General features: G+C 39.6%; 1 protein-coding gene across 1 annotated transcript; it reads left to right on the top strand.

Moving 5' to 3' along the window:
- Positions 1-13257, top strand: ccdc149a (coiled-coil domain containing 149a). The gene is made up of 12 exons (XM_015006112.2): positions 1-169; positions 1705-1866; positions 2143-2181; positions 2485-2592; positions 2681-2797; positions 3364-3536; positions 3987-4059; positions 4216-4300; positions 4895-5039; positions 6022-6098; positions 10687-10779; positions 12165-13257. The coding sequence occupies exons 1-12, from the start codon at positions 119-121 to the stop codon at positions 12668-12670; spliced, it is 1629 nt and encodes a 542-aa protein (XP_014861598.2). The 5' UTR covers positions 1-118; the 3' UTR covers positions 12671-13257.
- Positions 13258-14707: the final 1450 nt, after the last annotated feature.

The raw sequence follows: 14707 nt of genomic DNA, 5'->3' as shown, positions 1-14707 counted from the left end.
AAGTGGTTTCATTTTGACAGCTGTGGCAAAAAAAGTGACGTTGCAGGATAAACAAACGAAGGAGGAGGCGAGTGAGCGGTGTTCATCCTGTATCCTGACATTTCTACATTTTACAATAATGCAGTCTTCTAAGAGGAGTGAGAGCGACTGGCAGGGACTGGTCAGCGAGGTAAGAGGATCGATAAACACCGACAACCGCTGCTTCTCGGACGGGCGGCTTTAACAGATGCTCCTCTTGTCCATATGGAACCAGCAGGTGTGTCTGATGAACAGAGTCATAAACTCGTTACCGCCACATAGACTCAGCCGCTAAGGTCTTCACCAAGGCTTTTAGCTATGGCTCAAAAAGGCAAATATTTAAAGCCCATATAGCATCCGACAAGGTGTGGGACCGGACGGAGCAGCTAATTACAGGTGAAACACACCTGTAGGCCTACCTGGTTATCAGGATGTTTGCTTGAAATTGCTACCAATTTCTGTTGCTCAAACACAAAAAACTCAATAAGATATTATAGTTTGTATTTATTAGCTTAAGGGTTATGAATACTTTTGTAAAGCACTTTACATGTCATAAAATTAATACCTCTGCACATTCAGCTTCAGCTGCAATTTGGTTATAAGCAAGATAAGGGTTACTCTACTCTGTTGTAGCTCTGGTAAAGTTATTATTCCTATTTTTTGTTGTTATTATTAAGTTCACTCCCACCCGTAAATTATTAGTGCTCCTACAATGATGAACCGGTAATGCACTTTATTCAATTTCGTGAATCTACATAGAAATTCCAAAGATGCCACATTTTATAATCGATTTGCCTAGAGAGTTATCCAAGCAGCAGGCACACATTTAAGTTCAACAATGCAATTCTCATCTCTTGTCAGGTCTGTGCAGGAATTTCTTTCATTAGTTTCCAAAAACATGATTTTTAAGATGTTTCTCAATTGTTGCCTGTGGGACTGAACAATAATCAGGAAAACAACCAATTGCAAACTTTTACGTTTTGTTTTCATTATTATTCATAACAATGTCCCACAAGTTTGACACACTCATTTGTATTAAAGTATTTCACACAGTGATATTGCAATAATGAGTGAATTCCAATATATAACACAGCTAGTTTTTTAGGTCGTCTTATTTTCCATTTATTAGTCTATGTTTTCATATTTGAGCAGATATGTTACTGTTGCTGACATTCAAAAGAAACAAAACCATGATCTTTTTAGGATTTATTGAAACAATGTAATATTGGTTTAGTTCAGGTTTTCAATAATCCATGTAACAAACGTTTCATATTAAACTCATTCTTCTTCAGCCCACACAAAGTATTGGGCCCAAAGTTATGTCACTTCCTGAATCGTCAATATAGAAGCATAATATTGGAATCATTTCAAGAGATGATGTGGGGTTTTCCAAGTTAAATAATCTGTTTTGATATCATTTTTTAAAAATGTTGCAGATATTCCTTATTTTAGCTTAATTGTTGTCACAGAACTAGAACTCTATAAAAAATGAAGTTCGAGAGACTATAGGAGACGACTTGAAAGCCAGGAAGACTAATTCTAAACATTATAAGAAAGTCTGGCTGCTTGTTAAGCAAAATAAAAAATAAAAATAAAACGTCGACCTAAACATAACTTGAAACCTAATCCACTCTTAATGCATTTTGTAACGCCTCTTCACTGTTCTCTGTTCACTCCATGTTTCAGTTCCTGGTGTGTAAACGCAAGTTGGAGAGTAAAAAGGAGGCGCTGCTCATCCTGTCCAAAGAGCTGGACACATGCCAACAGGAGAGAGACCAGTACAAGCTAATGGCCAACCAGCTGAGAGAGCGCCACCAGGGACTGAAGAAGAAGTACAGGGAACTTATTGTGAGTATTCAACATGCAGGAAACAAAATAGAACTGGATAGAAACATAATGTATATTTTACTTCTGATTTTAAGGACATTGATAAATGCATATCTGACCACTTTCTCTTGTTATTGTGGCATTTAGTAAATAAAAATAATGTTGGTAATTCTAACTGGCCTAAAATGTAGGACGTTTGGTCTGATTTAGCTTTGGACAGTGAGAAAGAAGGTGTTTGTCTTTTAATTTATTGTATGTAAACGTCTGATTTCAACTGTTAATTTTTTGTCTTTTCAGGATGGGGATCCTTCTTTGCCACCAGAAAAACGTAATCAGGTGAGTTACTGTTCACAACAAAGGTGATCAAATATCTAATTTAAACCAGACTAACTTCTCATTGTTTAACTTTACTTATCAATACTGATTATAGTTATGTTACATACGACAACAGAAACTCTTACACAATAATGTTTTGGTCAACTTTATTGCCATCTCATTTTCTGGCAATACTTTTTTGTTAGATCTTAATGAGGAAAGCATTTATACCCCCTTGAAGGTTTTATTAGTGTATCTGCAAGCTTTTGTGAGGAATCAAGTGGCTTTGCGTGGATTCACTTTCCCCCTCTCCTCCTTCCTCAGGTGAACCTGGGTCAGCTGTTGAGGGACTCCAGGGAACGAGTGAGGAAGCTCACTGAGGAGGTGAAGGACCTCAATCAGAGGCTGGCTGAGGCCCAGGGGGACAACAAGGTGCTCTCACAAAGATCCACTGAAAGAAAAACCATGAAGGAGAACACATATTTTTGAAGGAATTGAACTTAATGTCTTCTTCTTGCAGCTGCTGAGGATGACCATCACTCGACAGAGGCTGGGAGACGAAGAGGTGGGGGTCCGGCACTTTCCTGCACATGAACGAGAGGACTTGGTTTCTCAGCTAGAAAGAGCAGGGCGACAGGTGACATGTTTTATCTCATGTTACTTAAACAAAATACATTATTTTTAAAAGTTTTCTATCCTTGTATGTTGCTATAAGCTCTATTGCAACACCATACCAAAGATGTTAAATCAAATTTATATTGCAAGTTAAATTGGTAGACTTTGTCAAACCCTGCTTTTATTTTTTTTTTCGCTAATGGTCTCGTGCTGATTTTTTATAAAATATTAAAGATTGTGACCACTGATCAAACAAAAACAACTGAGACTCCTTGCTGGTAGATATTGTGTATTGGTGTCATATAAGACACTTTTTCTTTGCCTCCTCCACAGCCATTCTCCTGAATTTTTCCTCTGCAGTCCTGACATTCAGGATGACTTATCATTATTTGGCTATAAATACGCAAGAAAAAAAATTATTTGACCGCTAGAGGTTAATGTTTTCTGTCAAATGACTCCAAGACTACAATTGTAGTGCTGGTAAATTCATAATGTGAGGCTTCTCATTTCCTGAATAATGAAAGCAACTTGTGAAGTCTCAACAAGCTGTACGTCACAGAAACCTTTGACCTTGTCACGTGTTTGTAGATGGAGGAGATGGAACACACCATAAAAGCCTTGACGGACGAGTTGCAGGACGTTAAAGCAGAACGCATCGTTTTCAGGGAGAAGGCTGACCGGCTGAATGTTGAACTGAACCACATTTTAGGGAACCATGAGTCGCGCATCATTGATGTGGATGCACTCTGCATGGAAAACAGGTGAATAGAAAAGGCTGTGCATCTTTTATTAAGTGGTTTCCACTGTAGGCTTGTAACGGTGAGGTTCTCAGTTTGAACCCCAGCTTTGGGCCTTTTTTCATGGAGTATTCATGTTCTACCTGCAAATGTGTGGGTTCTGTCCAGGTACAGTCCAAAAACATGAGATGTCAAAGGCTCCAAAAAGCATGTAGCTTTTTTTATGGATGTAAACTGAAATCATAGACCACTGTGCAAAAGTTTACTGTTTTCAAAGCAAAGTATAAACACATTAGGGATGATTCAAAACCTTGGCACATTAATGTACCTGAACTTTATTATTTCATGTATCGCCTTCTGCCATGTTCAGAATTACCATTTTCCAGAACTTAGAACTGTCACGTCTTGCATATAAAAAGCCTCTAGCCATCTGTGCTTTGACGCTGATCGCATTTTTAATCGCTTTCACGTTAGGTATTTACACGACCGTCTCTCGCAACTTCAGGAGGAGGTGAACCTGCTCAAATCAAACATCATGAAGTACAAGGTAACTGCTTCTGTTCCAGGGTTAATGCTACAACAGTTTTTTAAATCTCCGAAGCCCACAGGATTTCCTTTTTTGTTTGTTTTTGTTTTTTTATGAAAGAAGCCGTATAAACTCAAATCATCCATCAAGCTTTGTTGTCTGGTTTCCTCTCCACAGACGGCCCTCGAGAGGAGGAAAAACTCCAGCGCATATGGGAGATCAAACAGCGTTCCCCTTACAGGAGTGCTGTCAGCCAAACAAGGTGAAAACACCAACTGTTGAGCTCACGTTAAACATAAAACACAGAGCCGTTCATCTGGAAAGCGTAAAAAAATGAAAAAGCTGGCGAGACTGTGCCTGTCACCTCGGTTTTATCTCCCAAATTTGATTAGATATCTTCATTGTCATCAGTAAAAGAAACTAGTTTTCCCGTCTCAAGCTGTTTTTTTTACTAAATTATTTAATAACCTATGTTTTGCCGATCCTTCAAGCCACCATGCGGACACCAACTGTGTTTTTAATTGTATTCTCAGTGGTGCAGAGTGCCACTGGCAGGGAAATGAGGCTGCCATGATGACTGACAGTCGCTGGCAGAAGCAGCACAGTGGGTTCTGGAGTTAAAGTTAGGGAGGTGTCACCTAGCAGACAGCTGTTTCTAACACTCCGTCTCTGTCTTACTCTTGTCACGCTGTTTCCTCCCCCTCTCATTCCGTCAACCTGTTTTCTCTGATGTCTGCTTTTTAAGGTTTTGTTGATGCATTATTAATAGATTGTGGCTCCGCTCCTCTGTCTTAGAAAATTTCGGTCCTGCTTTTCCTGTCACACTGATGTCACTTTTCTCCCTTTTTTTTTTTAGTCCAGGAGATGCTCCTGGAGGAGCAGGGCTGCAGCTTACCTGCCACACCTCAGTCCATCTCTGACCTCAAGTCGCTCGCCACCGCTCTGCTGGAGACCATCCATGAGAAGAATCTGGTCATCCAGCACCAGAGGCACACAAACCGGTACAGCGCCTTGCAAAATTATTTTATATATTTTTTTTAACTTTTCCACATTTGGTCACCTAGTAATCTTGAACTGCAACACTTTACTGGGACTTATGATATGGTAGACCAACTCAAGATGGAGCATAGTATTGAAGTAGAGATAAACTAGTGCATTTTTAATGTGTTAATTAAAGTTTCATAAATTAAAAAATACTGAAAAGTTTGCCATGCACTTATATTTATTGACTAATCATACTACTTGACACAATCGCTCCAGCTCTTTCAGACTGAGCAGAGGGTGTGGAAAAAGATTTTTCAAGTCTTTGTAGAGATTCTCAGTTTTGGTCTGAACTTTGACTAGGCCATTTAATGCACAAATATGCTTTGATCTAAGTAACCCGCAGCTCTGTTTAGCTTGTCTGTCTAGCATGATGCTGCCACCACCATGTTTCACCATCTGGCGGGTGTATTCAAAGCAATATGCAGTGTTAGGTTTCCTCCATTTTATATTAAGGTTAAAAAGTTTTGGGTTCATCTGACAAGGGCATTTTCTTGAATGTGTATTTGTCTCCTTCTGTATGGTAGTTAGTGAACTTTAAAAATGACTTCTTATTATGTTCTTTTTACTATGGCAGAGGTGCTCAAGTCCAGTCCGTGAGAGATACTACCCTGCAACTTTTAGATGCATCTTTGCTCCAACACACCTGTCTCAACTGCATGAATTCCCTCATCAGCAGTCATTGTTTTACAACCTAACCTTTCTTTAGGTGATTTATTGCATGCACTTGATTTTATGTCTTAGTATTTGCATAAGGGATTCTGCATACAAAGGCACGCCACACTTTTCAGATTCAGTCTTACCATTTTACTTCCAACACCACCACCTGACACACTTCAGTAGTAACTTATATGAGCCCTCCTCCTCAAAGACAAACACTTAAGACGGATAAACACAGACTAAGTGTGTATAGAAACCTTACCTCTTATTTCTGTTCTGCAGGATCCTGGGAAACAGAGTTGCAGATTTGGAGAGGAAGTTAAAAACCTTGGAAGTCTCAGGATTGTGGAGTTTACCAGGTGAGCTAAAAACAAACCACATAGGAAATAGATTATACTGTAGTAAATACTGAAAACCTAAAATAATCCCCAGATAGTGAGCGTCAGGAACAACCCAGTTCCACCATTTTTACTGTTGTTACAAGAATGAATGTCTTTGTCAGTTTGGAATTTAGCCCAAATTTGTACATTTTCAAGTGTACATAATTGTAATTTTCAGGCTCTTTTTGTATCCATTTCTATGTTTACCAAGACGGGCGACACTGAGAACACAGTCGCTCTACCACACCATGAGCAAACACAGCTGTGTGACTGTTCATGTTTATCCTGTGTATTAACCTTTCCTCAACAGACCCGTCACCACTACCGACAGTGGACACAACACTTTATTTCACAAAAAAAGAGTAGAAAATAAATATTTTTAAAGGTTATTTATATATTTTTTTCTTTAATATTAGTTTCCCTGACATTTTTTTGTGTGAAAAGTATATATTAGTTAACTCTAAATTCCCCAAAACTCTGCATGCCACACATCTTCTGCTGAGGTGTAAATACATGTATGTCCACTCTTCCTCTATTAACTATAACATATCAATAAGGTTTTGTATTTACAACGTTGTACCTCTCTGTCTCTCCCCTCTGGCTGCGTCTCAGGCTTGACCTACCACGTATCTGTGGGAATTGGGAGTATGTATTCCTTCTGCCCCACTTAGCCCATCCATGCACCCCCTCCTCTGTATGTCATGCCAGAACAAATCTGGGCAGATGCCCAGAAAACATGCCACCTCGTACCCGCCTTTTACCATGTGTCAACTCCATTGACCACCAGCTAGTGTGTTTGTTCATGATACCATCGACGCAACCAGACCACCTCATCAACACACACCGTTTGTATTGATCCAGCTGGCCTGGTATAGATGGGGGAGGGAGATGGAAGAAAAGTGCTAGCAAAAGTATTCATGCTTTCAGATTAGTCACAAACCTTTAATGTATTTTTGTGGGATTTAATCAGATAGGCAACTCAAAGTAGTTTATATTTGTGTACAGAAAAAGTACATTTAAAAAACATCTTTTTGCAAAAATATGAAAAAAAGTTTCATGTTTACTGTGTGTTGTTCATGGCATGTGGCGAACTAGGAACAATATTTATAATGGCTTTAATTTAGGATATGCTTTCTTGTTGCCACTTCCATGATCAACTGAGAGCCAAATGGCTGATCCTGATTAATGCTCTCTTTGCCCGACCTGCTAAGTTTGATGGATGGCCATTAAAATAAAACATTTTGGATGGATTTGTACAATTCATAATCAAAGGCATGCCACACTTTTCAGATATTTATCTGTTCATTTTAATTTTTTTAAAATATACATTATTTCGACTTGCTCCTGTTGTACCTCTTAAGTTGATCAATGGCTGGATGAGTTTCACTTCCACTTAAAAAATATGCAACGTTTTGTGTTGCTCCATCATTTAAAGTGCAATGAGGTTTGTGGTGACAAGAAAAATAAACAAAAAAAAAAGATTAAGGGATATGAAGATTTCTGAAATCCAGTTTATTTCTTATGTTGAGGTTCACCAGAAACTTTATAAAATACAGTTGTAAAGGTTACTTAATATTTAACTCATTATTAACAGTTCATTTAGAGATTTAAAGCCTTTTTGTAAACAAAGTAGTACCATTATATTCAGCTGAAGTAAAAAAACAACAAAAAAAAAACCTTAAAGAAAAAAGTCCTTTAGGATCCAGAAGTAAGAATGTAGAACTGAAAGTCAATCCTCAAGCTGTTTAATTCCTTTAAACAAAAAATGTTGTGTATTATGTAAAGTAACATTCTAACTCGAATGGTCTGAGTAAATCCAAGTGACCAAACCTCTTCACAAGAAAAACACTTCCTCCTTTTTGCCACCGGAGGGCGATGTTACACTATCTACCAAGCAGTGTGAAAGGTGGAGGGGCTGTGGCTGGCTGGAGGTGCGCTGTCATGAGACCGTCATTCTCTTCGCCATAAAACTGACAAGCATCCATTACTGAAAATGATTGCCCACATTACAAACACATTTAGGGGAATGTGCCGTTATTAGGGAATTTGTAGGCGAGGGCCCAGAGTGCCTGATGAGCACGCTGTCCACCACAGTTAGGGAGACAAGGATATAGAGAAAGAGAGGCGAGTGTCTGTGGCCTTGATGTGATAGGACGTCGGGCTGATGGATATTAGAGCCAAACAGGATAGGATGGAGGGCCTTGGCTGCCTACCTGAAGCCCGGAGAACACGGAAAGCGACTACATTGTCTACGGATGAGAGAGGGCAGAAAACAATAACAATCACATCGATGTAGTGAGTTAGATGAAGTTGAGATTGATGGGCTCTCACAGTCCGCCCTAACTTCATGCTAAATAAGTGCAAGCTGAACTGTAACGCTGCAAATGGAAGCCTTGAAGGGTGCGTCAGGCTACAGACTGCACCTTCAAAGCTTTATTTTATCCTACTGACAGACTTCAGCTGCTTAAGTGACTCGTTTTAACTGAAAAAGATGTTTCACAGCTACAAAGGACTGCGTTCCAGACTACCTAAATGAGCTCATTTATCTTTCTTTGGTTTTCAGTATTTTATTATAAATATGGCTTTTTGAGGTTTCACATTATTATAGCATTTCTTTATTGCTGGATAAAGGGATGAGTAAGGACTGAATTTGAACATTTTTGGACAGATAAAACTAATTTTCCTGCCTCCTCTGGACACGGTTTAGTCTAGGTTACATGTGGAACAGATAGTATCTTCCTGTGATGCTCTCTTAACACCTGCCAAAAACATTTGGATGCAGCCTGGCATAACAGACCATCAACTAGACTTGCACTACTTTGTTAAAACCAGCTTAAAGACCTTAAGAGGTCTTCCAGGGTGCATCAAGAAGGCGTTGCACTCACCATTACAGGTGATTGAGGTTGCCGTTTTGAGCATTAATGGTATGGCATTATCGTCAATAACTGTTTTGAGAAACAGATATTCAACTTACTTTTTATTTGTAGGCATTAATGAGTAAAAATGTCTAGATCTAGAAAATTTCTGCTTGATTTTAAAGACAAATATTTACCACTAGGGCATTTTCTGTCTCTATTGACTGTTTTCACCAGCAAAATATACAAAAGAATCAATTTATAAGTTTGTTTTTTTTAAATTTCAAATCATTTTAGATTTGGTGAATCTTTAGCCATTATGCTTTGTCAGATTAGTGAGAATAATTGTGAAAAAGACTATCAATTGGGATAAATCACTTGAATAATTGCCGGGGTTTTTTTAAATGAGGAAGCCTTTAGTGTTCATCCATATTGCATTCTGCAGTAAAACAGATCCAGTGTTTTCTCACCATTGTTGGCAATTTGCAGTTTTGTCCTATAAGATGTCACTTTAAAGGTCACATTTTGCCTTTTGGGTTTCTTTTTCTTTCCTTCTTGTTACAAAAAAACTTCCCAAAACCCTGAGTTAATGGTGTTATTCTCTCCCTACGAAAACAGAGCAGCTGAGCCGCCTTGTTTTGTGGCCCAGGCTTCTCTTCCGTTATTTGTTTACATCAACATGCAACAGATTTGCATAATGCCTGCCTTCTGGCTATGTTGGCACAACTCAAACAAAGAAAAAAAAAGTTGCCCTTCATCATTTTTAACCAATCTGAACAGAGTTTTTGGAAATGGGGCCAAGAAAAACACATCTTGTAGGTTTTTTTTTTTTGTTTTGTTTTTTTTTTGGCCATACTGTGATGAGCAGTTCTGTAATAATAGAAGAGTGGAGAAGAACTAAGTTTTCTTTATTGTTTTTTTATAATACTAAAAATTTATACAAACTTCTTCGAGTAGAGCCTTAATTAGAAACTGGCATGACACAAATCGGTTTTCTATAATCCTTCCATCAACTCTTACCAGCTTTCCTTTCAAGCCTGGGGAAAATGACCCCCCCGCCCCAAGAGCATGACTCTGCCACCACCATGTTTCATCCTGGGTGTTTTCAGGGCGATGTGGACGTTGAAACGTTTTAATCTCAGACACAATTTCAGTACACATGATCTCACTCACTGTTTCGATATCACATTACAACATGCACTCATAACAATGTTCCCTGTTTACCACTCTTTTTTTCCCATGCATCATCACTCCATTGTTGCATCTGGTTTTTGACTTCTTTTTTTTTTTTCCTCACAGTAGAACTAGTCTGACTTTTACCAGCTCGTAGTTTCTGTAAAAGAACTACACACATGCACACTCCTGCGCTTGTGTTTATGTGCGCATACAAGGGTGTTTATATTTATAACGTCTGGATTATGGTGTACAGTCTCTTTCGAGGAGCATATGGTGTCAGCCTAAAAGGCGTGCAGCCATCACTAATGAAGACGGATGACAGGGAGCTGAATCCTCTTTCTGTGAGCGCTGCACTGCATACGTGAGTGCATGTTTGTATGCTGTGTGGTTAAGGGGGGGGGGAAAAGTCTTAAATGTGCTTCATCCATTCCATCATGTCTTAAAAGCTACTACCTGCTTAGTGTTGTTTTTTTTTTTCTGCCGTCGTGTTGGATGTGAGAGTAACTAAGGTCGGCGGCGTTTCTGTCGTCTTACAGGAACCAGGGACAATATGGCACTAAATGAAAATCTCCAGCCAGAGCTTCATCCAACATGTGCCACGTCTTTGCCAAACACGCAGCCCCTCAAAGGTGAGTGTGTAACTGTGTGTAGCTTCTTCTTACTGATGAGAATCCCCATCCCTGCCATTAACACAGCAATTAGCCACCATGTGGAGAAACGCTCCTTTCCGTCTCCCGTGTTTAACCCGAGTCCTTCCCCTTCCCGCCTCTGCTCCTCTCAGCCTCTTATTGGTGCAAGCTGCCCAAATGCCATGGCATTTTGGAAATGTGAAGCGAATTCTCGCCCACTGACATTCAGAAACTTCTGCCATGTTCTCTTTTAAGAGAGGGTGGAGAGGATGCCATAAATATGGATGCCACTTCCAGTAATGTTGCTGGGTTTTTTTGTTTTTTTTCCTCTCTTCTCGCTGTTTTGGCCTCTGAGAGTGTGTATAAAAATGTGGCTGGGACTGTGCGTGCAGTCTTTAACCTTTTTGCCTGAACATCCACAAATATGGGTCAGTGAGCCCCTAAGAGAGGGATTTTCGGGGACGAGGCAGAACTAAGCTGTTGCTATTACTCAGACGGAGGCGTCATACTTGTTTCAGCTCCACCTGTCTGGGGCACTGCTGCTAAATTTAGCCTGATTCAGTCACATGCAGCGTTTGACATATTTACTTATTCCTACCGTGGAACTTGTTCACATTTTGTCACATAGCAATCACAAACTTCAGTGCATCTTAGGGGAGTTTTGTGTGATAGGCAAATGCAAAGTAATAATTAGGAAGGTAAAATGCTTGGTTTTTAAGAGAATATATAGTAAATAATGTAAACCTAGAAACACAGCAAACTAGTCAGGGAGAAAGTTGAGCAGATGTTTAACAGCATTAGGTTATAAAATGATTCCTTAAGCTAAACAAAATATCCCATAAATATAAATGCAGGCCCCACTTTTTAGAGCATTATTGGTTAAAAATCACCAATTCTTTTGCTTCTACTTACCCTCTACAATAACTTATTACTTTGTCAGTGTATCCCATAAGAGCTCAATAAAATTCCCATATTTTTGTGACTGACATGTCAAAAAAATCTGGAAAAGTTCAAGTGTTGGTGAATACTTTTGTCAGGCATCATATGAAACTCAGTTTTAAACAAGTAACAGTGATACATTGACAAATTTTCTTATTTTGTTATGTTTAGCACATCATGGACTTGGTTTTTGAAAGTAAAAATGTGTTGTAGAACTAAACTGTAGTTACAGATGTAAAGAGAATTTGAAAAGATGCAGTACAACGTTGTTGTTTTGATGTGCGGTGCCGTTTGTTTTAATGCGCAGATGATCTCCCTCATGAACACCATCAGGGCAAATTGAAGCAAAAGTGTTTGCTTTCTGATCTTGGCTTTGGCTGCAGCTCAAGTGAGCAATTACAATGACCAATCACCTCAATTTTTTTCCTTCTCTCCTCTTCTGTCAGATGACAGAAGTTCACATGAATCATCTTGGGAATGCCGCACCGCTGGCAGTGACCTTGGCACAGATGGCGCCGGCAGGGAAGACGCACCTGCACTGCTCAGCGGCGCGGATCCTTTCGCGGGCGTGGAGACGGATGGGATTGACGGGAGAGAGGGAGAAATCGTGACCCTGAGAGACGATCCGGAGCCGGAGGATGAACGGAGTCCGGTGGAGGAGGCAGGGCGCGAAGAGGAGGGAGCCGAGGACGAGGAGCTGGGCTCCTCTGTGGAGGAAGGGGAAGAAGCCGCTCTGGCACTGGATCTCCGTCTGACTGAGTCGAAGCTTCAGTGGCTTTCCATCGCACAGACTTCTGTCAGATATTCAGAGGTTTCCTGCCAGGACAGGGAGTCTAACGATGCACTTGAACATGAAGAAGCCTCGGCATCGATTCCAAAGAGTCAGGCCACAGAGGGACAGAGTAACACTGAGTGGGACATTCACTGTCCATCTGCACCTGGCATGATCTAACGTCACGAAAAGATGGGGGGAAAACTTCTCTAAGTCCTTGTCGTCGTTATTGATGATTACATTAATCATCCCTAGTTGGATTCCCACTGCTTAGCCTCTGCTCATTAACTTCCTTCCACACTGAGCAGCTCGCTTTCAGTCAATAAAACAGAGAAAACACTTTTCTTCCCTTCTACCCCCCAGATGCTGCTGACAAAGCCAGAGGTGCACTCTGCATCTAGACTAGCTTCTGTTGCGCTAAAGCAAAAAAAATCTTCCAAACAGTAGAGCTGCAAACTCGGTGCCCTGCAGAAAAACTAACAAGTGATCAGCTTGTGTATCCTATATTCTCTTGTTGCGTTTCCCCGTGAGGAGATAATCCCAGTTGTTTGCTTTATTTTTCTATCAAAGCTAAAGAATGCCAATAAAAGTGCTGCATTTTTGGAGGGGGTTACTTCCAAAAGTGATCTCAAATTGGTGAAGTGCCAAAATTTGAATTATATGTGTGATGGATACTGTTTGTCTAAATCTTGCCTATTTTTTGATGTATTTGGATGTGCCTTATGTGTCAAAAATATTTAATATTTATAAAAGGAAATTCATAAAAAGCTGCCATATTGTTTGGTTGTATTCATCTGCAGTATAGAAAGTTGGGATCTATTTGTTCTGTTGTTTTTGTTTCCTTATTTAAAAAAAACCCCATTAATCTCCAGCCAAACATACTTTAAACAATAACATGGAGGAAGAACATCCTTTGAAACCCACAGGTTGTTACTGCACACAGCCCAGTATTCACTAATGACCTATTACAAAAGTAATTTAATTTCAAAGAGATGCTATGATTAATATAAACATTAAAAATATATTCTCATAAAAGAAAGATAAAAGGTTGTACATCACAGACCTGCTGGTCATAAGGCATTTTTAAAAAAAAAAAAAGAAAACCTGTTTGAAAGCTTAAAAAAACATGAAAGCCACAGTAAAGGCAACATCATGCTGTAGGGATTGTGTTCTTGGAACTTGAGTGTGACCGTTTGACCTTCCTGTTCTTCATTTTTCAGATTTTTTTTTTAGTTTGACATGTAAATGCATTAAAATATTAACTTTACTTTTTTTCCTTTTTAAACATTTTACAAGGGTCATCAATAATTGTGCAGAGCGCTAAAGCTGAGGTCCAAATTGCTCTTCGAAACCCAAAAGCTTAAGCTTTTTTAATAAACATTTAATTTAATTGACTCTTAGCCTTGAGAGGAAGATGTTTTCTTCTTTCAATTCTCTCTTATGAATGAATAAATCGCACACTTCATGTAGGACGTCAGTTTTATCGCGTTTTAAACTTAAACGTGCAGTAGAGCTTCTTCAGAACAGCAGAAGTTTTCCTGTCGAGAAAAAAGTTGAATCAGTAAACACACCCGGGTCGTCTCGTGGCCAAAGTCCAGAGCGCAGTGTGTTTTGGGAAATCAGCAGCGAGTCCCACTCCTACATGCAGGTGACAGCTGGCCTCTCCAGGCAAACGCAGCATCAAACCCAGAATGCATGAACTGCTTATTCTGCAGGAGGCCGCTTGCTATTTTTAATCACCAATATAAAATAGAGCCGAGGAAAAAGAGGGAATTCAGCTTTGGAGTGGGGTGGAGATGAGTTGGGGGGGACTTGGGGGAGCGTAGCACGTACACAGCATGGGACCTGTGCCATGCAGCTGATTTGGCAAACTGCACCAAGGCTTTTTTCTTTTTTTTATTTTATTTTGTTCCAGCTTTAAGTCTGTCACCCAGATGGGAGCTGAACTAATAAATTTAGATGATAGCAGCTCGCCTTTAAATTTCTCCAAAGCAATTGCCTAGTTTTTGATTGTTTGCATGCATATAAATGATAGGAGGAACCCAGTTAGCTGGAAAATACATTTTTAGCAAACTACATGGTCTGATGCAGTGAATGTGTGATTGTGGATTTTGGCCAAATATCGGCGCTTTTGTCAAGTTAGGTGAACCTGCACCGAGGAACGTAGAATAGTCTGTTATATCTTGCCTGTGGTGTGGAAAATTTCAGCTCCTTCAA

This window comes from Poecilia mexicana, unplaced genomic scaffold (assembly GCF_051168715.1).
Source record: "Poecilia mexicana isolate PSO_F unplaced genomic scaffold, ASM5116871v1 scaffold_18, whole genome shotgun sequence".
Taxonomy (NCBI): Eukaryota; Metazoa; Chordata; class Actinopteri; order Cyprinodontiformes; family Poeciliidae; genus Poecilia; species Poecilia mexicana.
This window is presented reverse-complemented; position numbering and strand designations above follow the sequence as displayed.

What these genes read in the sequence shown, in the direction of transcription:
- ccdc149a (XM_015006112.2), top strand. Translation starts at nt 119, where the DNA reads ATGCAGTCTTCTAAGAGGAGTGAGAGCGACTGGCAGGGACTGGTCAGC. An exon ending in GCACTCTGCATGGAAAACAG is followed by an intron (nt 3,537 to 3,986) that starts GTGAATAGAAAA and finishes CTTTCACGTTAG; the next exon opens with GTATTTACACGACCGTCTCT. An exon ending in AGTGCTGTCAGCCAAACAAG is followed by an intron (nt 4,301 to 4,894) that starts GTGAAAACACCA and finishes TTTTTTTTTTAG; the next exon opens with TCCAGGAGATGCTCCTGGAG.